Source organism: Camelus ferus, chromosome 15, assembly GCF_009834535.1.
Source record: "Camelus ferus isolate YT-003-E chromosome 15, BCGSAC_Cfer_1.0, whole genome shotgun sequence".
NCBI classification, from domain to species: Eukaryota; Metazoa; Chordata; class Mammalia; order Artiodactyla; family Camelidae; genus Camelus; species Camelus ferus.
The window spans coordinates 49,802,478-49,823,126 of record NC_045710.1 but is presented as its reverse complement, the minus strand read 5'-3'; the positions used below and the strand labels follow the sequence as shown (position 1 = coordinate 49,823,126).

The following is a 20,649-nucleotide window of genomic DNA, read 5'->3' as shown; positions in this document are numbered from 1 at the left end:
TTCTCTCTTCCCATCCTCAGCAAAGCAGAACGTGGAGCACAAGCTAGCTAGCTGAAGCTCAGTGGAAGGGAACAGAGAGGGAGTGGAATCAAGGGGAATTCACTCATTCTGTATTTGGACAGGAGAGCTGGTTCTGCCCAAGGTGAGTTAAATAAAGCAATGCACATTTATGTGAAAAAGGACAAGCACAAGGAAGAAAGAGGAGAGGAGAAGAAAAAGAAACAAAGAAAGACCTGCGAAAGAAAAATGAGTAGTCTACTCTGGAAGAAAGAAATATCATGGGAGACAAAAGGAAATACACACAAAAATGCTGGAAATCTTAAATACAGAAAGAGAATACGGAAGCCCTGAACCAAGAAATACACTTATCAAACATAATAAAATAAAAAGATATATTTCCGAGCTAAAGATATTCTACACTTCCAACCAAGAGTAAAGTTCTACTCAGGCGAAAACTCACTCCCTTAGCCACGTGCAGGACCCAAGAAAGAATAAAAAGAAGTGTATGTTCAATTCAAGAAAATATGAAAAGGCCAACAAAATTAAAACGAGGAAAGCAGAAGCAAAGTAATTCATCTAAGAACAGAAAGTAACAAACAAGAAAAGAGCAAACAGTCGACTTGAGAAGTAAATCCACCTCGTGCTTCCCAGCAACCAAATGCCTGGTTTCCTTACAACTGGTCATTAAGGGACAAGAGCCGGAAGTGTGTCCTATTCATTTTTGCAACATCACAGCTTAGGACAACAAACAGCTGTCAGATAATTGTGCGACAGAGTCCTGAATCTCCAGGTTTGCAGCAGAGAGATCATCTCTGCTTTCTTGGCTGAATCTTTGCCTCACGGAGGGGCCCCATGAAGGCACAGGGCAGAGAGTGGGGGAACCCCAGTGCCTATGGAGGTGACTTTACAAGAAAAGTGCCCACATAGCACTGTAAACCAATCACACTTTAATAAAAAAAAAATTTTTTTAATTTAAAAAAGAAATGTGCCCAATAGAGATCTGTGGATTTCATTCCATTTACCTCTTCCTGGCCGCCGTCTCCATTTCTACCAGCGCCCAGTCTGGGGCGCGCTTGCCTTGGCCTCCCGCTCAGGCCCTTAACCAGTTCAGGGGCCATAAACACGGATAGAAAAACATGCCTTGTCATTCTCACTAAACTGCAACTCAACTTCAGCGCTTCCTGCTGTTCTGACATAGGTAACGAGCAGCTCTAGAAAGAGTAGTCCCTGAAACTGGCCCAAGGGAAATGCCAGGTGTTTCTTGTTCCACTGCAGTTTGGTAAGAGATCGCAAAATGTCATTCACAGCCATCGCTGCTTCACAATTTTGGTACTTTTCAGCCCTGATATTTGTCTAATAATTTAAGGCTTTCAATGAAGATTTAACATGAAGGAATTTAATATAAATATTCATAAAACTACACTCTAAATTTTTTAAATATTTTGATAAGTGTATATCAGTATAATTAATTTCTCTGGCATCCCTGTCTATTTTATTTAATGAATTTGAAAACACTGGGTTTTTTGTTGGGTTTTTTTGTTGTTGTTGTTTGTTTTTTGTTGTTGTTTTTTGGGGGGGCGGAAAATGTTTTTATTGTGGTAAAATATACATAACATAAAATTTGCCATTTTAACCATTTTCAAGTGTACAATTAGGTGGCATTAATCACATTCACAGTGTTGTGGGTCCATCACCATGATCTAATTCCAAAATTTCTTCCTGACTCCAAACACAAGTTCTGCACCCATTAAGCAGTAACTCCCCATTCCACTCTGCCCCTAGATCTTGGCAACCTTTAACCTACTCTCTGAATTTGCCTATTCTAGATATTTCATGTAAGTGGAATCATACAACATTTGTCCTTTGTGTTTAGATTATTTCCCTTAGAATGAGACTTTCAAGGTTCATCCATGTTGTAGCATGTTTGAATGTCATTCATTCCTTCTTACAGCTGAACAATAGTCCAGTATATATATACACACACACATCACATTTTGTTGAAAACAGTGCTCTGCGAAGGGACTATGAACGTCACTGGATGCCAAAAGCACCCACACCCATGACACTCAAAGTTTAAGAACTCTGTATCAGGTGAGCTGTTGAGGGTGAATGAGACTTTTCACAGAAGGAAAAAAAAAAAAAACAAGTGGGACTTGTACTATGCTCAGGTTTTGAAGCAGTCTAGTTGAACTGAGAGATGATTTATCACTTAATAATAGGACTTAGGGTGGCAGGCATTTAGTTGGCTTATGAGAAAGCACACGGAGGACCTAGGAAAATCATTTAAAGGCTGCAGAGCACAGGGAGATCATGAGCTCGTGCTCTGGAGTCGAACTGCTGAGGCTCAAATCTCAGTCCGCTGTTTATGCCTCGTGTGACTTTGAGCAGCCTTTCTGAGTGGAGGCTTGATTTCCTCATCTGTAACAAGACAATTGCAGGGGCGAGTACGAACGAGCAAGACAATTCCTGTAAAGGGCTTCGGCTCAGCCCCTGACACACGGTGGGTGCCCCGTGCTGTTAGCAATAAAGCCGGCCACGTTTGCTTCCAGCAACTTCCTCCTCAGCATCCTTTCTCCTGTTTTCCCCGTAATGATGAGATGCCGCCCTCACTGCATCACACAGACCTGCTTCATAAGGTTACTTTCTGTCTCTCCTCCCTGCTTTTCGTCCTCGTACGAGAACCCCCTCTCAGATAAGGCTGCAATATTATTTAGGTTTCTGAGTGTTTCTCCGGTTTTAGTTCCCTCTTCCAGGGATGACAATCCTATCATTGTGTGAGAAGCCTTTTTTCTCCCTAGCGAAAATCATTTTGGTTTCCAAGAGCAGAAAAAGGTATTGTTTCTCTTCCCCTGCGGAGTGCTTGCACTCTGCTTCTCTACACCCCACTTGTCCAGTTCAGTTCAAGCCTGACCTTGTCCAAAAAGCCTCCCCAACTCACATCTTCACTTCTGATGCCGCTGAACTCCGAACACGTAGGCCTGCCGGCCATCTGGACATCCGGCCAAGCCTGTCTTCTTTACCTCTCCCCTCTGCTTTTCTAGGGAGCGGCAGCTGTCTTCAGGGATGGGGACCTGGTATCTTTTCTTTCATATCCTTAGGGACCCCCAGCTAAGCAAGGTAAGGACAGACCAGCTGTAATCACTTTTTAGGAGTTCTCCCCTAAAGCCTCCTGATCTCCACGTCTGTGCTGAGTTCCCAGGGGTAGGATGAGCTCAACTTGGCTCATAAAAGAACCAGGAATGTCTCTGCTAAACTCTTTAAGGGTCTCCAGAGAAGGCTAGAGTGGAGGTGAACAGTCACCTCAAGGATTCTTGGAAAGGATCCTTCTCTTTCCAAGATTGATGCTCCCCGAACCCATGAGTGCTGTGGCAGGGAACCTCTGGACTGAGCTCCATGGGAGCTTTGGGGTCTCACCCTGGCTCTTACAGTGATCAGCTGTGTGACCTTGAACTTCTCTTCCCCACTCTGGGCTTCAGTTTCATTAACTGTAAAAATTAATGATTGGAATTCGATATTCTCACACTCCAGGAAAGAGAGCTAGACTCATTCCTCATGGACACAGTCCAAAATTTCTGTTTTTCAAGAAGCAGGACACACATTTATAATTTGCTGGCAATCTCACAAATTCTTTAGCATTCTTTTCCACAATGAGCATGGAACTTGTTTCACGCTTGAGGGCTTGCTGTGGTGACCACCACTCCCATGGTGTCTCTGATTTAAGAAATATATTTTTTAAATGTCTGCTCACTAGGCAAAACCTCTAAAAGCTTGGTTCTAAACCTGCCCTTTTCTTTCATTTTAGTGAAAAACAGATGGTTTGATTTTACAAAATTGTGTTTTTATTCTTCAGTATGTGACAATGTGATATCTCTTTGCATAATGAAAGTATTTTGAGGACAGAAAAGAAACACGTCAGCGCGAGTGCCACCTTGTTGGGCTGTCCACCAGTTTTTGGAGATGCCATCAGCGGGGCAGACCACCACTCAGTGCGATGAATCAGCCACGAATTTGAACGTGACGTGGTATCGGAGGTTCATCTCCTGGTTCAACTTCCACGTGCAGACATTGAACCTATTCAAAGTTTTAGCTCTAGCTTCTGTAATAGGCACAAAGTGGTCCTCGGACTTCCAGTCTTGGCACTCAGATGCTAAAAAGTATTAATGGTTTTACCAAAGCAGACTTACAGGAAGAAGAGATAAATCAGTCAAATCTCGTTAGGACAGAGAGAAGTTTGTAGGCAAGAAGATCACGCATCAGCATTGTTCTCAGAATCCGTAAGGTCATGGAATCAGCACTATGCAGGGCTCACTCAAAAACACGTCACACTGTAACTCGGAACAGGATGTGGGAGGGTGGAAGTTATAGGAACACTCCAGTCAGGGATTATATACATACAGATTGTTAAATTTCACTTGATAACACTTTCATTCACTGTAAAATCACAGGCACAATATCTAGAAATAGTACAGAAGGGTAAACAAGTGAAAATGTGGTATTTTAGGCTGAAAATCAGCAAGAGGTTTGGTTGTCACATATTAAAAAAAACCCTCCTATTTAATACAGTCAACTCTTGTTTATCATTCCTAATGGAAAAGACGAGCATAATGACAAGTTATATCATCTTATTAATTTTTAGTCCAAATACTTTCTTAATTTTAGCATGCAATATGTAATTTTATAAAAAATAAGAATTGTTTTCAAAGTATGTTGGCTTTAGGCTAATATTGAATTAGCTTTTATTCTCTAAGAGTATTCTGGTTAAACTGTAGGGTAAGTCTGCTGGCTGATGAACAGGAAGAAATAAACAGTTTTTTGAAATGTGTCTTCCAGGGAAATACAGTAACTATTAAAAAAATAAACTTTGCTACCAAAAATAAAGAGTTGACTATAGTTGGAGGGGGAAACGCCAAACACATGTCAATTAAATAGCACTATAATATGCTGCTCTAGAATTATTTAAGAAGAAAAGGACAAATCCACTCTATAGCTGTATACCTTCATGTCATGAAAATAAAATGAGACTGAGAAACAAGTATTACACTGTTCAGATTTAGGCTGGTTACAAACAGGCATAGGAACAGACATCAGTCGCTATTTCTGTGATCACAAAGATGCTCTAATTCTGAAGTTTCTAAAACCCAGAGCTCATCTTCTGACTGGAGACCAAGCTCCCATTTCCTTTCACACTTCTGCCACCAAATATCATTGCCTTGTTGTAACAGCATGTTATTAGGAACATAATGCATGCATAGCACTGTTAAGAAGGGTAAGGGAATAATTCACACAAAGAATAGTGAAAAGGGATGGTGGTGTTTCTAGATACATAAACCAAGGTGACAAGTCTTCCCTTGTCCACGGCACAACAACAGATATTGGTTCATTCTTTTGATTACTTGCATGCTTGAAAGAGTTTTCCCATATATCATCTCATTGGCTCTTCACAACCACCTCACTGGTACCTATCACAAGGATGGTCTCCATCCCCACCGAGGGGCTTTACCTTGCCCACACAGGTGATGGAGCCAAGGCTGGATCAGATCTTCTGGTTCCAAATTTGCAAATTCCAAAATTCAAAATGCCAAACAAAGAAGGTGAGCTAGAAAGAGGGACGGGCCCTCAGTAAGCCTGTAGGTGCACTGAATCTCATTGTTGGGTACCCCTCCAACCATCTGGATGTCCCGTTTCTTTCCTGGGGGCCCAGGGTGAGAGTCAGGACCAGTGATGAGAAGAGAAGGTTTCAGAAAGAGCCAGGAGGATTTTTGTATTCTTGCCCAGCCCTGCAAATGCTAGGAGTGAACTCAAGCCTATTAACAGTCCCAGAGTTGGGCTGCATCAGTGTCTGATGAGTAGCTGAGATGGTCCAGAGAGACCCTCACCCTACAAACACATGTACCACAGTCTTAGATGCCTACTGTGGTTGCCTTCTGGAAACCCCATTATTCCAAATTGTCTGTGTACCAATATTTTTCTTGGTTTAATCCCTATTACGTCAATGAAATGTCATCAACATATATAAGTTTCACCAGTGCCTACTCATTGCACAAATTAGATGCTCAGTGAGTGTCAGCCACAGGTAATGGTGTCTAGTCACACCAGTTTTAGAAATTCCGGAGCTCCTTGAATACAGTGTTCCCACGTTTGTCCATTTACTGTGCCCTCTGCAGCAAACCAAGAGTTCTTGGTTGATGGTGTGTACCTAAGCACACTGGTCAGTGTCCCAAAGGTCCTGTTCTGTGTTTAAACGTTGAGAGCTATTTCAGCCTGATGCAGTCCACCTCTTCAGTGGCAGGCACCCCCATGGTTTTGAGGTCAAGGTCGCCGCTGGACTTACTTCCGTTGTAAGAAGCCCTCCAGTGGAGTAGCATGATCTTCTTGAAGTACTTGATGGTGTTGTTCTTGACGGTCACGAAGCACACGGTGTTGATCATACTGTTGCTCATGGCGATGCACTCGACGACGTAGAAAGCCGTGAGATAGTGCTTCTCCTTCACGAACACAGTGGGGAAGAAGTCGCGCACGATGGTGAAGCCGTAGAAGGGCGCCCAGCACAGCACGTAGGCGGTGAGGATGCACATGAGCACCAGCACCGTCTTCCGGCGGCAGCGCAGTCGCTTCCGGATCTGCTCCGTCTGGAAACCAGGGACAGCCTTGAACCAGAGTTCCCGGGAGATCCTGGCATAGCACAGGGTCATGGTGACCACCGGGCCCACGAACTCCAGGCCAAAGATGAAGAGGAAGTAGGACTTGTAGTAGATCTGCTGGTCTACCGGCCAGATCTGGCCGCAGAAGATCTTCTCTTGGCTCCTGACAATGATGAGGACCGTTTCGGTTGTGAAGTAGGCTGAGGGTATGGCAATGAGGATGGACACCATCCACACCAAGGCAATCAAGCCCGTGGCTGTTTGATACTTCATCCGGGGTCTCAGCGGGTGGACAATGGCCAGATATCTAGGACAAGAACACAAATGGGATCAACCACTGGGATGAGGAAGAGCTGGAAGATGATATTATTTTTGTAACACTGAGGCACAATCAAATGGTACCTGTGGAGGAAAGAGCAATGGTAGGCAGGCTTCGGGAAGGGGAGCCTTGAATGCCAGACCCAGCTGCACCTCTTACAAGCTGTGCAAGCTCAGGCATGTTTTGTTTAATCTCCCTGACTCTCCATTTGCTTATCTGCAAACGTTTTTCTGTTTGTTTGTTTTTAAAGATTAAATGGGATAATATATACACTATTTCTGGCACAGTTTTGAAAGTGGTACTTTTGAAAGTTTTGAAAGTGTACTCAATAAATGGTAACTATTATTATTAAATATAATAATAACATCTCCTATGAGTTTCTAGCCTGGCACTGTTCCCAGATCCTTCCTGTTTTCAGGGTCATTCATCCTAATTACCCCCACAGTTTAGAGTTAAAAGGATCTGATCATTCCAAAGAACTGTTGGGAGAATTTGCCCTTTCTGTTAGAAACAGTGGGCAAAATTTTGTCTTCATTCCACATTTTAAAAAATATTGCTCTCCATGCAAAGGTAGAGGAAAAGCATATGACCATTCATCTTATTTTCCAGGTTGAAAAACGGAGCTTAGTGAGAGATGAGTGACTTTCTCAAGGTCATGTACCACAGGACTCTGGATAGAAAACATTTAACCCTATCTCATATGGTTGGCTTGAAAATCAATTGAGAATATACATGAACACGTTTTTGAAACCACCAAGCAACAGACAGTAAAAGACATTGCTTTTGTTCTTTCCCCCAAAACCACACGGCTGTTAGCACAGTGGTCCAGGAACCAAGAGAGAGCACTTTCTGGGGGATGTGAGTCATCTGTGCAGCATGAAAGCCTCCTTTCCAGAGAGAATACACATACTTATGCAGAGAGCTCTAGTTTCCTGGAAGACTTTCTGTGTCTGGCAGGCGGTAGACGCGGGAGAAGAGAAAGATGGGAAGTGAAGTGGGCGGGAATGAGTAATCAACACTGGAAATAAACACATTCTCACATGTCCACAGCTTATCCCAGGTGGAGCCAAGAGCCAACGTGACAGGGGCCCGAGGGAAAGCCACACAAGGCTGTTTCCTTTGCAGCCAATCCCTTTGAGGTCATATTTCTTGGGATTTTGATTGGAAGAGGAGATTCCTTCTTATTTTTTGTTCTGATCATATTCCTGCTGCTCCTGACCGTCCCTGCCACACAGACAGCCAACTCCATTGAGTGTCATTTGGAGACTTCACGGCAGCAAGACTCCTGCTCTAGCTCCCAGATGTTTGATGAAGTTAGATGGGTTGGATCCACCCTCTGGACACCCAGCTGGCTGCTTGACACACTCCACCACCGGCAACAATCGCTGGCACTCACCAGTCTCCCAGGGTGGATGCTGACAGTGGAATGGGAGTGTCTGTGGGGTGTTGCCAATGCTTTTGTCCGTGCGCACACACGAAGGGCCTTCGTAAAGACCCCAGTGCTCCTGCAATAAGGAGGGCACCAAACCTCCTCTGAGTCATAACCAAAACTAAGAGTTTAGAGCTTTTGCTCCCACCAGCTCTCTCCCCCACCGCGTTCTGCTGATTGCTCTGCCAAAGAATATGTCTATATTCATACTTGCTTACTCTCTGAGTGTTCACTCTATAGTTCTATTCCTTCTTTGCCCACTAGTCATTCCCTAAGTCTATGATGTTTCAAACTCAGTGTTTTTTCAACAAACACGTAGAAGAGAATGCTGATCTAGGAGTCAGAATACCAAGAATCTAATCCCAGCTTTGCCACAAACTTGCTATGTGAATTTGTCATTTCCTTAGCTTGTGGACTCAATTTCCTCATCTGTGACATGGGAATATCAACAGCACGGCCAAGCTCACTGAGATACTCTGAGGCTCCAATGAGACACAGCACATAACATAGGCTATGAATATACAAGAAACTGGTCGTATCCAAATGTATTTTTCAGAGCTATTCTGTATACACAGCAATTTTCTGTCACCTTTTATTGGCAAATACTGCATTTGCAAGTTCTCTACTACTTTTTGTTTTAGTGGATTTATTTATCTTCACATCAAAATTTAATCTTCAAGGTAATCTGTGATTACCTAGTTATTTCATCCTGACATCACCCCACGTCCGTCCCCAAGGTTAGCACCAGGAATGTGCAGGAGGCCTTCCAAATACATCTGCCAATAGGCACACTGCAGAAAACTGTTTCAAGGATTGCCACCAGCCTTGGCTATGCTAGGCGCACAACTCCATTACTGGTGATACTTGCTTAAGTTTGTAAAGCAGTTTACAATACCCACATAACTCCAACCCTGTTGAATGGCTAAGACAACAAAGATGCCCATCTTACAGATGAGCAAACTGAGGTTTGGAGAAGTTAAATAACCTGTTGAAAGCCACATGGCTAGTAATTGACAAAACCATGATGCAGACCCTTCTGGATCTTGCTCCAAATCCAGTGGGCCCTCCAATCTGCCATTTGTTCCTTCTCTTTCCAACCAGAGCAAGCCATACCCCTTCCTCCTGCCATCCTGGCATCTTAGCAGACCCTCTCCTCTTTTCTTCATAGTTGGTTTCTACCTATTGATGTTCCAAAAAGGAGTCAGACAATTGGCAGCTATTTTTCTTTGCTTATGAGTATGCCCTTGGCTTGGCATGCGTGTCCACCACTACAATGGCTCAGGTCCAGATCCGCTGAGAGCCAGCATTTCCCAGAGAACAAAGAATAAAGGCTGCTGGACAAAGAAGTGCCTGATCAGTAATTGTGTGATGATTGTGGGCCAGGTGATTAAGCAAAGAGGGTATAGCTCAAGTGGTAGAGCGCATGCTTAGCATGCATGAGGTCCTGGGTTCAATCCCCAGTACCTCCTCTAAGAATACATCAATGAGTAAACCTAATTACCTCCCCCCACCATAAAGAAAAAAGAAAGCAAAGAGCATTTGAGCTCCCTCTCTGTCCCCAGAACTCAGCCCCAGATCTAGTCATGGAAATGGTGGTCACAGTAGCGACTAGGTGGGTCACGGGATGGGTAGCAAATGCACAACCTGCCCCTTGGGCCAGCTGGCCCCGACCATTAAGGTCACCAGGGAGCATCTGTGCTTCCTACGGCTGAGTACTGTTACCCGCGCCTTGGCTGCCTCACCCAGGCAGTATAGGAGAGCTGCCGATGGGCAGGCGGATTGGCCAGCTCCTCTTGGATTCTGGGTAGAAGAAAGGAGGAAGATTCCTTAAAAAACTTACCTATGACCATAGACTTACCCTATGATCCAGCAATCCCCCTTCTGGGCATATTTCCAGAGGAAACTAATTCAAAAAGCTACATGCACCCCAATGTTCACAGCAGCACTATTTACAATAGCCAAGACAGGGAAGCAACCTAAATGTCCACTGACACATGATTGGATAAAATAGACGTGGTATATATATACAATGGATTGCGACTTAGCCATTTAAAAAAAAGAATGAAATAATGCCATTTGCAGCAATATGGATGGACCTGGAGATTGTCATTCTAAGTGAAGTAAGCCAGAAAGAGAAAGAAAAATACCATATGATATCACTCATATGTGGAATCTAAGGCAAAAAAGGGCACAAATGAACTTATTTACAAAACAGAGACAGACTCATGGACATAGAAAACAAACTTATGGTTATGCGGGGGTGGGATGGTAAATTGGGAGTTTGGGATTTGCAGATATTAACTACTATATATAAACAGATAAACAACAAAGTCCTACTGTAGAGCACAGGGAACTATATTCAATACCTTGTAATGGCCTATCATGAAAAAGAATATGAAAAGGAATATATGTGTGTATGTGTATATATAACTGAATCACTATGCTGTACAGTGGAAACTAACACACATTGTAAACTGACTATACTTCAATAAAAAAAGAAATGAGGGTCTCCCAGTGCCCCACATGCCTGAGATCCAAGAGATACACCTGGAGGACACTGCAGGTGTCTCCACATCAAAGAGGAAACCCAGACCTGGGGGGACAGAGTCCTCTGATGGTCTTTTTCAGCTCCCCACTGCCCTCAGGCCTGACTCCCTGTGCCTAGATTTTGTGATGTTCTAGAATAAGACCTTATTCTTTCGGGTCTCCACTCCCCTTATGTTCCATGTCCTGTCCCACACGCCTCCCACGGGACCTCACGCTCACCTCAGGCATCCTCACCTCTCGGCCTTTGCAAACACTGTTCTACCCTCTTGGAAATCTTTTCTTCACCTCTGCTGATCATTTGTTGAAGGCCAGGTAAAAGTCCATCTCCTGCCTGAAGCCTCCGCTGACTACTCCAGTACGCAATGATCTCATCTTTCTCAAAATTTCATTTAAAATTGACCCTTTACTTACCTTCTAATTCTTTCATAGGTTAGCCCCCCACCTGCCTGCACTCTGGATGGGAAGTTTCCCCAGAGCAGGGATCGGGGCTTGCCTTACTTCTTTTGTAACCTTTATGCTGCCTGTGAATTCTGGGCACCTAGCATTGTAGTAAAACTTCGCCCTCAGCAAGTCTCTGAGGCACTGGATGAACAGACACGTAATAAACCATGGTGACGGTTCTTAAAAAGATTGCAACTTTTTTAGAAAACAGGACATCAATGTGTTTACCCAGCATGAGACTGCCAGGCACTCTGGAGCTCAATAATAAAACGGTGGAAAAGCAGATGAAAAGGTTCAGGCCATATTTTGTAGACAAGGGAGTTGTTAGAGGTCCTTGGAGCAAGAGAGGGCATCGTGCACGAGGCAGAAGGTTAATCTGACTGCAGTCTTGCTTTCTTCCCGCCAGCCACCGGGCCCTTCTCTCTCTTCCTAGAAACTTCAGGTTTGCTCCTGACTAGAGGCCTTTGCACTTAGAATTGCCTTTGTCTGGAATGATCTTTCTCAGTCTTCACAAGGCCAGGTTCGGGTTTTTATTTTTCTGTTCTGCTGTATCTTGAGAGCTGTGTGTCTTAGAAACTTTGTATCATATTTTAAAAATCACATCATAAAAACAATCACTGCAGGGAAAGCAAACAGGTTAGGAAGTCGGAAATAGTTAATTAGTTTACCTGGTTTTGTTGTCGTTCCCTTAAGGGTTAATTTACAAATTGCCACACCCACTGTTTATTGAGTGCTTACTCTGTCTTAAGCCTGGTTCTAAACAATTACAAATATTATTTCATTTAACCCTCAAAGCAACCCAATACAGGAGGTTTTCTTATTATTCCCATTTTATGCATGAGAAAACTGAGGCAGAGGGAGGTCAAATAATTACACACGGCCTTACAGCTCATGGATGGTGCAGTGGGAGTTTAAATCCAGGCAGAATAACTGCTCACACTATTTCTACAGAAATTTCTTTTAAAATAAATACATGTTTATAACTGTGAGTGTTTTTGTTATATCAAGGTCAAAATTAGTTGCCTAAAACTAACCAAACCAAACCTGAAAACCACTGATCAAATGCTGAGCACATGAGGCCCTAGACCACAAAAATTGAAATTCGATGGTAAAAACACATAAAAATAAAAACAAACTGAAGCAAAGATCACAATCATCAATAAAGGAACTTGATGCATTGGAGCAGGCAGTCAGTTGGCCAAGGCCATTGATGGCCCTGTGCAGACAGCAGTGCCTTCCTCCAGTGTCTGGGTGGAAGTTTCCAGTCACCACCCCACTCTAAACAATAGCCGTTTCCATGTGCAAAGCACGTTCCCCAATTTATCTTTCTTATTGTTTCTAAATTCCGTTGTATAAACTCACCCTGTAAGAGAAATGCCGGCACTATTTCAGATAAGTTGAGTTTTGTATGAAAGTACAACGTGAGTTTAAAAGCGTTCAGTAGATGGAGGCAGATATGACAAAAATATTATCTCTTACGTGTTCAAAATAGCCCAATGCCCTAATGTTATCCTGGCTTCCATTACCCTTGAAGCCACTTCTTCGTGCAGTGTTACCCCTCTCGATGAGTCAGCCCGTGTGATAAAAATGGGTCTCCCCCAAGGAGCGGGGTCCCACCCCACAGCAGGCACCTGCTTACTTCACTCTCAGTGGCTGACAGCATCCCGTGTGAAAAGATGTCTTGATGGAATGAAACTTCCAGAAATGACCCCATATGTTTTGTCCCGTTCATGCACCAAGAGAGTTGGTGGCAGCTTCCACTTTCAGAGACAAGGTCCCTGGAGATGTTTCTTGACAGCTGGGAGGAGCTCTTGAGGGCAGATACTCTGCCTGACTGACCTCTCGTGCTCCTTCTGTGGATTCCCCCAGGGTCCGTTCCTGGGTGGACAGAACGCCATGGGGCTCGGAGACTCACGCGGAGGACCTTGGCCAAGGAGAAACAGCCTTCTCCAGGGATGACACCTCTGAATACCTTCTGCGGATGGCAGACCAAGGGCTGTTTAACGTGCTAACTCCCTGACCACCTTCTAGGTTTTAAAGCCAGGCTCTTTGTCAACCCCCTTTCCTAAGGAGTGGCTTATTTCTAGGTACTCTATGCCTGGTTGTCCTGCTGATGGCTTCAGAAAACAGTGTCTGTTCACTGTGTTCCTCCCGGGAACACTGTCCTGGGATGTCCTGTCTGTAAGAGGCAGGCTGACCTCCCCCAGAGCCCTGAGGCCATGCAGCACGAAGGGCATCTGTGTGCCAGGCTCTCTGGGTTAAGGGAGGGAGACGGGCTGTTCAGGTCCAAGTACACAGAGGCCCGATCAGACCCTCTAGCTAACCGTCTCGACACTGGAACAAGGTGTTTTGTAATGAGAGTCGGGCTTGGGGCAGAGGAGCCTGCAAAGATTGTCCCAAGGGAACAAAAACCACTCTGGCCCATGAGCACAGGTGATTAGACTAAATGACGAGACTGAAGATGTGTAAGAAAGATTTGCATAGGCTGCTCGCAGTGTCTTTATCTACCATCACCAGAAACAGCCCTTCCGTACTGTGGCCTGCGAGTGTATGAAAAGGAACAAACCTTTTACTGCAACAACCAAAAAAGAGTAAGTAAGCATATGTTCCCTTTTTGTTTTGTTTTGGTTTGTTTTCAAAACAAATCCCTGAACTTGATTTAAAATCAACCGGTGCTAGTAGTGAGGGAGAAATAATAAAATGGCCGCGCTTAGGCTAACTAATTCTTGGCCGTATACTTGCTGTTTGCTTTGAGAGCGGTCAGCAGATCTGACTGACCGGACACGGCTCCCAGCCCCAGGCCCATTGTTAGAGTCAGAGCTATTGATTTTCCTGTTTGTTCTGCCTTACTCTGGTAATTGAAGTTTACAATCATGTTTGGATTTTGAGTCATTCCCCCAGGAAGGGAGTCATGGGACGATAATGTCAGGAGAATGCCCAGATCCTCTGAAGTTCCTCCTGGCACCTGATGAGTCTGATCAGATACAGAAGGTCACAGGCTGATAACCCTCCGGACCACCGGACAGCCCCATGACACCAGGTGGACACGCCAAGATTCCGGAGGAAGCTTTACCAGAGACTTCTGTTAATTAATATCCCCTTTTACACCCCAACTTGTTCACTATATAATCAGTAAGCCCCAACCCTAAGACGGGTTCAGTTTTGAAGGCACTAGCCTGCTATGAGTCCCCCTACCCCGGCAAAACAATAAATCTGCCTCTTTTCTTCTAAGCTCCAAGACCTTGTCTCTGAGTTATTCAGCTCATCAGGAACAGGGGCCGATCTTTCAGCAACAGTAGGGTCGTTAGTAGGGAAATAGTATCTATACAAAACCAAATGTTTGTTACTAGAACTTCTGCATCACAATGAAAATCCAGTTTTTCAAAAAAAAAACACTCAACCCATGACTTCAGAATCAATAGGTTCTTTGAAGCCACAGTAACACTTGAATATGGTTAAGACTCGAATGCAGAACTTTGGTTGGTTGTAAATCTAATTAAGCTTCCAACTTGCTCAAACAGAATGACAAAAAGACAAAATTATATTTTTTGGAGATACAGTCCACTGGAATCACCAACACTGGACAGCTGTTGGAGTATTTATTTAGAGTCCCAAGATAATAAGAAACGCAGGCATCCTTTAGACAGTCTTCTGTTACCCTTTCTTCCCAATCAGAGATTTGTGGATGTGTGGAATGGCAGCAAAGACACCACCACCAGCAATTGTAGCCTTGATGAGAGATGTTTTAGTAGAGGAAGTCTTGATGAGATAGAGACCTTCCTCAAGATTTCCAGGAACTTAACCTTGCCCTTCCACACCTCCTTGTAGCTGTCTACCTCTAAATCTTGGCCAGATCCAACATCTAGGAGCGTGCCCGTAGAAGTGGGACCCAAAGCTGTCCCACTGCTCAACTCCAGGGGGCTCTGCCACCTCCTGCTGCTTACAGCTGAAAAAACTAGAACTCTTCTCACTGTTCAATAATTGGACCACCTTTGAGCCCCCATGCATCCACACCTCGGGGGAACACAGATACCTCTCATCAGTTACAACAGCCCCTTCCTTCGTTGTCCCCAGCCCTCACTCACCTGTCGATGGCGATGGCCAGCAGGGCATTGGTGGAGACGTAGAGAGAGACGGTGCGCAGGTAGTTGACAGAGGCGCACAGGACGTGGCCGTGCTCCCAGGAGAGCTGGCGCACCACGTAGTAGTCCATCTCAAAGGGGCAGCAGACAATGGCCACCAGGAAATCGGAGATGGCCAAGTTGGCAATGAGCAGATTGGTGAGGTTTCGCAGCTTCTTGTAGCGGGCCAGGGCAGCGATGAAGATGAAGTTGCCAATACCACAGACCAGCATGATGCCCACCAGGGCCATGCCGATGACAATCTTAGCAGCAAAGAAGGTCCGGGAATTGGTCACGTCCTCATCTTCATCCAAGGGCATATCGTAGTCGCCATAGCTGAAGTTGAATGGGAAGGAAGCAGTGTGGGCTCCATGGGGGTCGAGCATAGAAAAATAATTGGCTGAAGTATTGGTGACATTCTCATCCATGACCCCCATGGTGACCTCCATCTGGCCAGGTGAAGCCTTGAGTAACACTCCTGGGAATTCCTCTGGGGTGATGTTAAGAGGCTGAGGTCCCTCCTTTCTGCTGACACTCAGGTCTCCCTTAATGAGTCAGCATGTCATCCTTGGGGTCCAGTAACCAAGCTCCATTCTAAGCCTTTGAAACACAAACAATTAGCTACATATGTAAGTGAACCTGGCCAAGTTTTAAACCATACTATAACCTAAGCTGACCCATTAGCCACCTGCTCAGAGTGAATATTGGGTGATGGAATGGAAATAAAGGAACCAGTGGAAGGAAGCAAATGAACAAAACCACATACCCTACTCATCCAGGAAAGGTCAGACTGTTCGAGAGACAAATAGGCACCGACTCAGTTTATTTCTATTCCACGGAAGACTGAAATGTTGCACTTTTTCATGTTGCACTTTTTCTCGGGGACCAAAGTTAGGAATGTGGGGAGGCTGAAGAGAATTGAAGTGACCTACTCCAAATTCCGTTCCTTGTCCCAGCAGCCTGAACTTTGTCCTTGTGGAATTGTCCCATTCTGTGGCTTAAAAGAAATTATTCTGAATACCATGGAAGAGGGGAGGCTTTGAGACATGAGCTGGCCTCCTTCCTTCTGGGAAAACACTGCTTTAAAATCACAGAGTCTATCTAGTGGCCGCCTTCCCCTCTCCCTTCTGGGCTTCCTGTTCCCACATCCAAGTCTGCTGTGACCCTAGAAGCCAGGCACAGTATTTACCAAGGCCTGTCCCCAGACAAAACTACAGGGGTAAAGTCACAGCTTAATCACCAAGTGGCTTAGAGAGGACTCTGGAGCGAAATCCTCCCCTGGCTAGTTGTATGTTCTGAGATAAATAGCTTAACTGCTCAGAGTTTCAAAATCCTCCAGGCAAGAAATCAATGATGTCTATAAAGCACCGAGGTCCCTGGAGAGGGAGGGTGTTACACCCTAGGGCTGCAAGGGATTACCAGTGAGGACCCACTCAGGCCTCCTCAGTCAGCTGCCAGGAAGAGAAGGGCAATCTTGATCCAGATGACTGGACCACAGCACAGGATGGGGCTGGGGTCTCGGGAGAGGGTTGTCAGTTGCACTGCCAGGACGGAGAACCAGGAGGGAGCCAGGGTCCCCCAGACCCTTGCCCTCTTGCTGCAGCCCCCGTCCCTCCCAGAGCCTGCAAACATCAGACTAGGTTGCTGGGATGTAAGGAGACAGCTGGGGTCTGGAGAGCTCCACAGAGATCAGGAAACCCGCAGAGGGAAGGGGAGTGTGGAAATCTGCGGCTCCTGGAAAAAGGAGGCACAAGGAAGACCCCCACCGCCACCCAGGATCCCCCAGGAAAGCCTGTTGCCTGCATCCCTCAAAGGTGACACATCTGGGGCCTGTCTTTGCGGGGAGGACTCAAGTCCCCTGCTCCCCGGGGGAGGCTCAGCCCTAGTCCCATCTCTTTCCCCAACTCCTCACCTCCATTTTTCTCAGATTTTCTCCTGCCTCGGAGCCATCAGTTCTGCCCCTCTCAGGCCCTGCCCTTTGTCCCTGCCAGGTGTGAGAAGCAGAACCCAGAGCTGAAAAGTCAGAGGGGGCCAGGCTTCCTGCCCAGGCAGGAAGGATGCAGTCCCCATGGGACAGTCCTCGCCCCTCGCAGACCCTGAGTGTCTCCCAGGAGCGCCACCTCTGGAGGTGCAAGCTCGCTCGCCACGTGGAATTCTCAACGTCATGTTTAAAAAACAGAGTCATAGAAACTTCTTAGGGAGACGGGGTGTTAGAAAATCTGGCATTTGGGGAGAAATTATCCAGTGGTCTTTTTTTTTTTTTTTTTCCCTCCTTTATTCCCATCTCCCAACCAGAACTCCATTGCCACCAGGTGTCCTCTGGAGCCCCTGAGTTTAGCGCTTGCCGCCTGGCTGGACCCTTCCGATCTCTAGAAGCCTCTCTTTTCAGCCCTTGCTGATAAGCCCTCTCCTGCTCCCAACTTTGTTCTCAGAGCCTCAGGGGCTGCGCCTAAGGGCAGAAGGAGGGAGAAGCCCGGCTCCCCCTGAAGCAATGAACTGAATGCGAGTCTGTTGTAAAGCTCCCTCCCGGTTCCACAGCCCCAGCGCCCCGGCGGCCGGCGCCCCGCGGAGTCCTTGGAGCATCGCCCCGGAGGGCGCGCTCGGTACCTGAGGCATCTCGGCGCCGGGCGGACAGGGTCCTGAGCTCTTCATTCCGGGAGCGGGGACACGAGCCGGTTGTTTCAAAGGCCCGCAGGCAGAGCACAGGTTCCCTCTCTCCTTCCTCCGCTCCGGGCTCTTTCCCGACTGGGCTCGGAAGGGAGTTGCGCTCTCGCCGCCGCAGATCCGAGGACGCGGTGAGGCCACCCTCCGCGCTCGCTGTCCCCGCCCCGGTGGCCGCGGGGCGCCCAGGGCCACGGCTCGGGGAGGCGTGCTAGGCGGGGTCTGCGAGGCTCCCGGAGGCACAGGGTGGCCGGGCTCCAGGCAGGGGCACGTCGGGTCGCCCGGGCACGCGCGCGGCTGGGGACCCGGGAGTCGCCCCGGGGCCAGAGCGTCGGGGACGCAGAGGCGGCAGCTCCAGGCGAGGACACGCCGCAGGGAGCTCGCGTTCCCTGGGCTCAGGCTTCGGAACGGCCGCCTGGGGCGGGAACTCGGGCGATGGCTCTCGCCGCGGGGCGCAGCGCGGACCTGGCGCCGGAGGCTCGCACCGCGCACCGCTGCGGCCGCCCCGGGGCTCCGCACCTCCCCGCCGGCTCACCTGGGCGGCCCGGGGGCCACCGCCGGGGGGGCGGTCCGTCCCGATGCGCCGGGCCGATTTCAGAGCACCGAGAGCTGCCCCCACTCCGGCCCACGCTGCCCTCGCAGGACACGCTGGGCGTCACCCAAAGCTCGTTCCCTCGGGCAAGCCCAACTGGACAGCGGACTCAGCTTCGTTTCGGCCGCCTGACCTCTGTGTTAGAGGCTCAGAGAACTGCTTTCTGGAAAGCAAGGAAGTGGAGGGAGGGGGACAGTGTGGATGCCTGAGAGAGGGAGGAGCGCCCCCCTCCACCACCACCAGCAAGAATGTCTTTTCAGAGAGCTAGGGTGGCCAGAGATGACTTACAGAGCACACATCTCCTCCAAAAGGCTACAAATTTCTCAAGAAGTTAAGTATAAAATTACTTTCTGATCCAGCAATTCCACTTCCAAAGAAATCAAACGCAGAGACTCGGATCCTTGTGTACCAATGTACATAGCAGAGATACTGACAACAGCCCAAAAGGTGGAAACGGCCCAAATGTTCATCAACTGATGCATGGATTTTTCAAACGTGGTATTTGCATACATTAGAACATTTCTCATCCTTTAAAAAAGTAATGAAGTATAACAAATGTTGTAGCGGATGTGGAGAAATTGGCACCCTTGTCCCCCACCTCTCTCTGGCATCCACACTCTTCCCCTCTCGCCACTTCCTTGCTTTCCAGAAAGCAGTTCTCTGAACCTCTAACACAGAAGTCAAGGTTGGTGGGAAGGTAAAATGATGCAGCCACTGTGGAAAACAGTATGGCAAGTCCTCAAAAAATTTAAAAAAAAATTTTTTTTCATTTGATCCAGATAATTTCACCTCTGGGTATAGTCCCAAAATAATTGAAAGCAGGGCCTCAAACAGATACATGTACACCTATGTTCATAGCAGCATTTACCACAACAGCCAAAAGGTGGAAGCAATCCAAATGTCTATCGATAGATGAATGGGTAAATAAACTGTAGTAGACACATACAAAGGAATATTTTTCAGCCTTTAAAAGGAAGGAAATTCTCACAGATGTTTCACTATGGCTGAACCTTAAGAACATTATGCTAAGTGAAATACACCAGTTGCAAAAAGACAAATACTGTATAATTCCATTTATTTGTGGTACCCAGAGGCATCAAAATCATAGAAACTGAAAATAGAATGCTAGTTGCAGGAGGCTGGGGAGCGGGGACGTAAAGGAAGGGGAGTTCCTATTTAATGGGTACAAAGGTTTAGTTTCTCAAGATAAAAAGGGTTCTGGTGATGCATGGTGGTGATGGTTTTTTAACAGTTTGAGTGTACTGAATTCACTTATCTGTACACTTTTAAATGGTTAAGATGGTAAGTATTATGTATATTTTACTACAGTGGGAAAAAAATGGGGGAAAAAAAGAATTGATACAGGCTACAAAATGGGTGAATATTGAAAACATCATGGTGAGTGAAAAAAGCCAGACACAACAGGGCAAATACATGACTCCACATATATGAAGTACCTACAATAGGCAGATTCACAGAGTTAGAAAGTATAGAAGCGGGGAGGAATGGGGAGTTACTGTTTAATAGACACAGGATTTCTGTTTGGGGTGATGACAAAGTTCGGGAAATGGACAGCAGTAATGGCTGCACAACATTGTGAATACACTTAATGTCACTGAATTGTACACTTAAAATTGTTCAAAAAAAATAAGCTATTCGAGAGCTCAGACCTCCTTAGCAAAGCATCAGTTCGGCCTCCAGTTGTCCACGATGGAAAGGGGGCTGCCAGAGATCTGGACTTGACTCCTCTTTGCCGCTCTCAAATGTCAGGCGAGTCACATAACTTTTCTAAGGCTCCCTTTCCTCCTTTACTCAATGAATGAGTTGAGTTTGCGCTAGGAAATCACTGCCAGCTTCCCACACTTCCTGCAGTGTCTTCCCCTGGCCCATATCCCTCC

The 20,649-nt window shown here is 46.4% G+C and overlaps 1 protein-coding gene across 1 annotated transcript; it reads right to left on the bottom strand.

The window, feature by feature from the left end:
* Positions 1-3,816: 3,816 nt before the first annotated feature.
* On the bottom strand, positions 3,817-18,842 carry PROKR1 (prokineticin receptor 1). The gene is made up of 3 exons (XM_006192784.3): positions 18,106-18,842; positions 15,463-16,098; positions 3,817-6,948 (listed from the first exon to the last, which is right to left on the bottom strand). The coding sequence occupies exons 2-3, from the start codon at positions 15,945-15,947 to the stop codon at positions 6,252-6,254; spliced, it is 1,182 nt and encodes a 393-aa protein (XP_006192846.1). The 5' UTR covers positions 15,948-16,098; positions 18,106-18,842; the 3' UTR covers positions 3,817-6,251.
* Between the last annotated feature and the right edge of the window lie 1,807 nt (positions 18,843-20,649).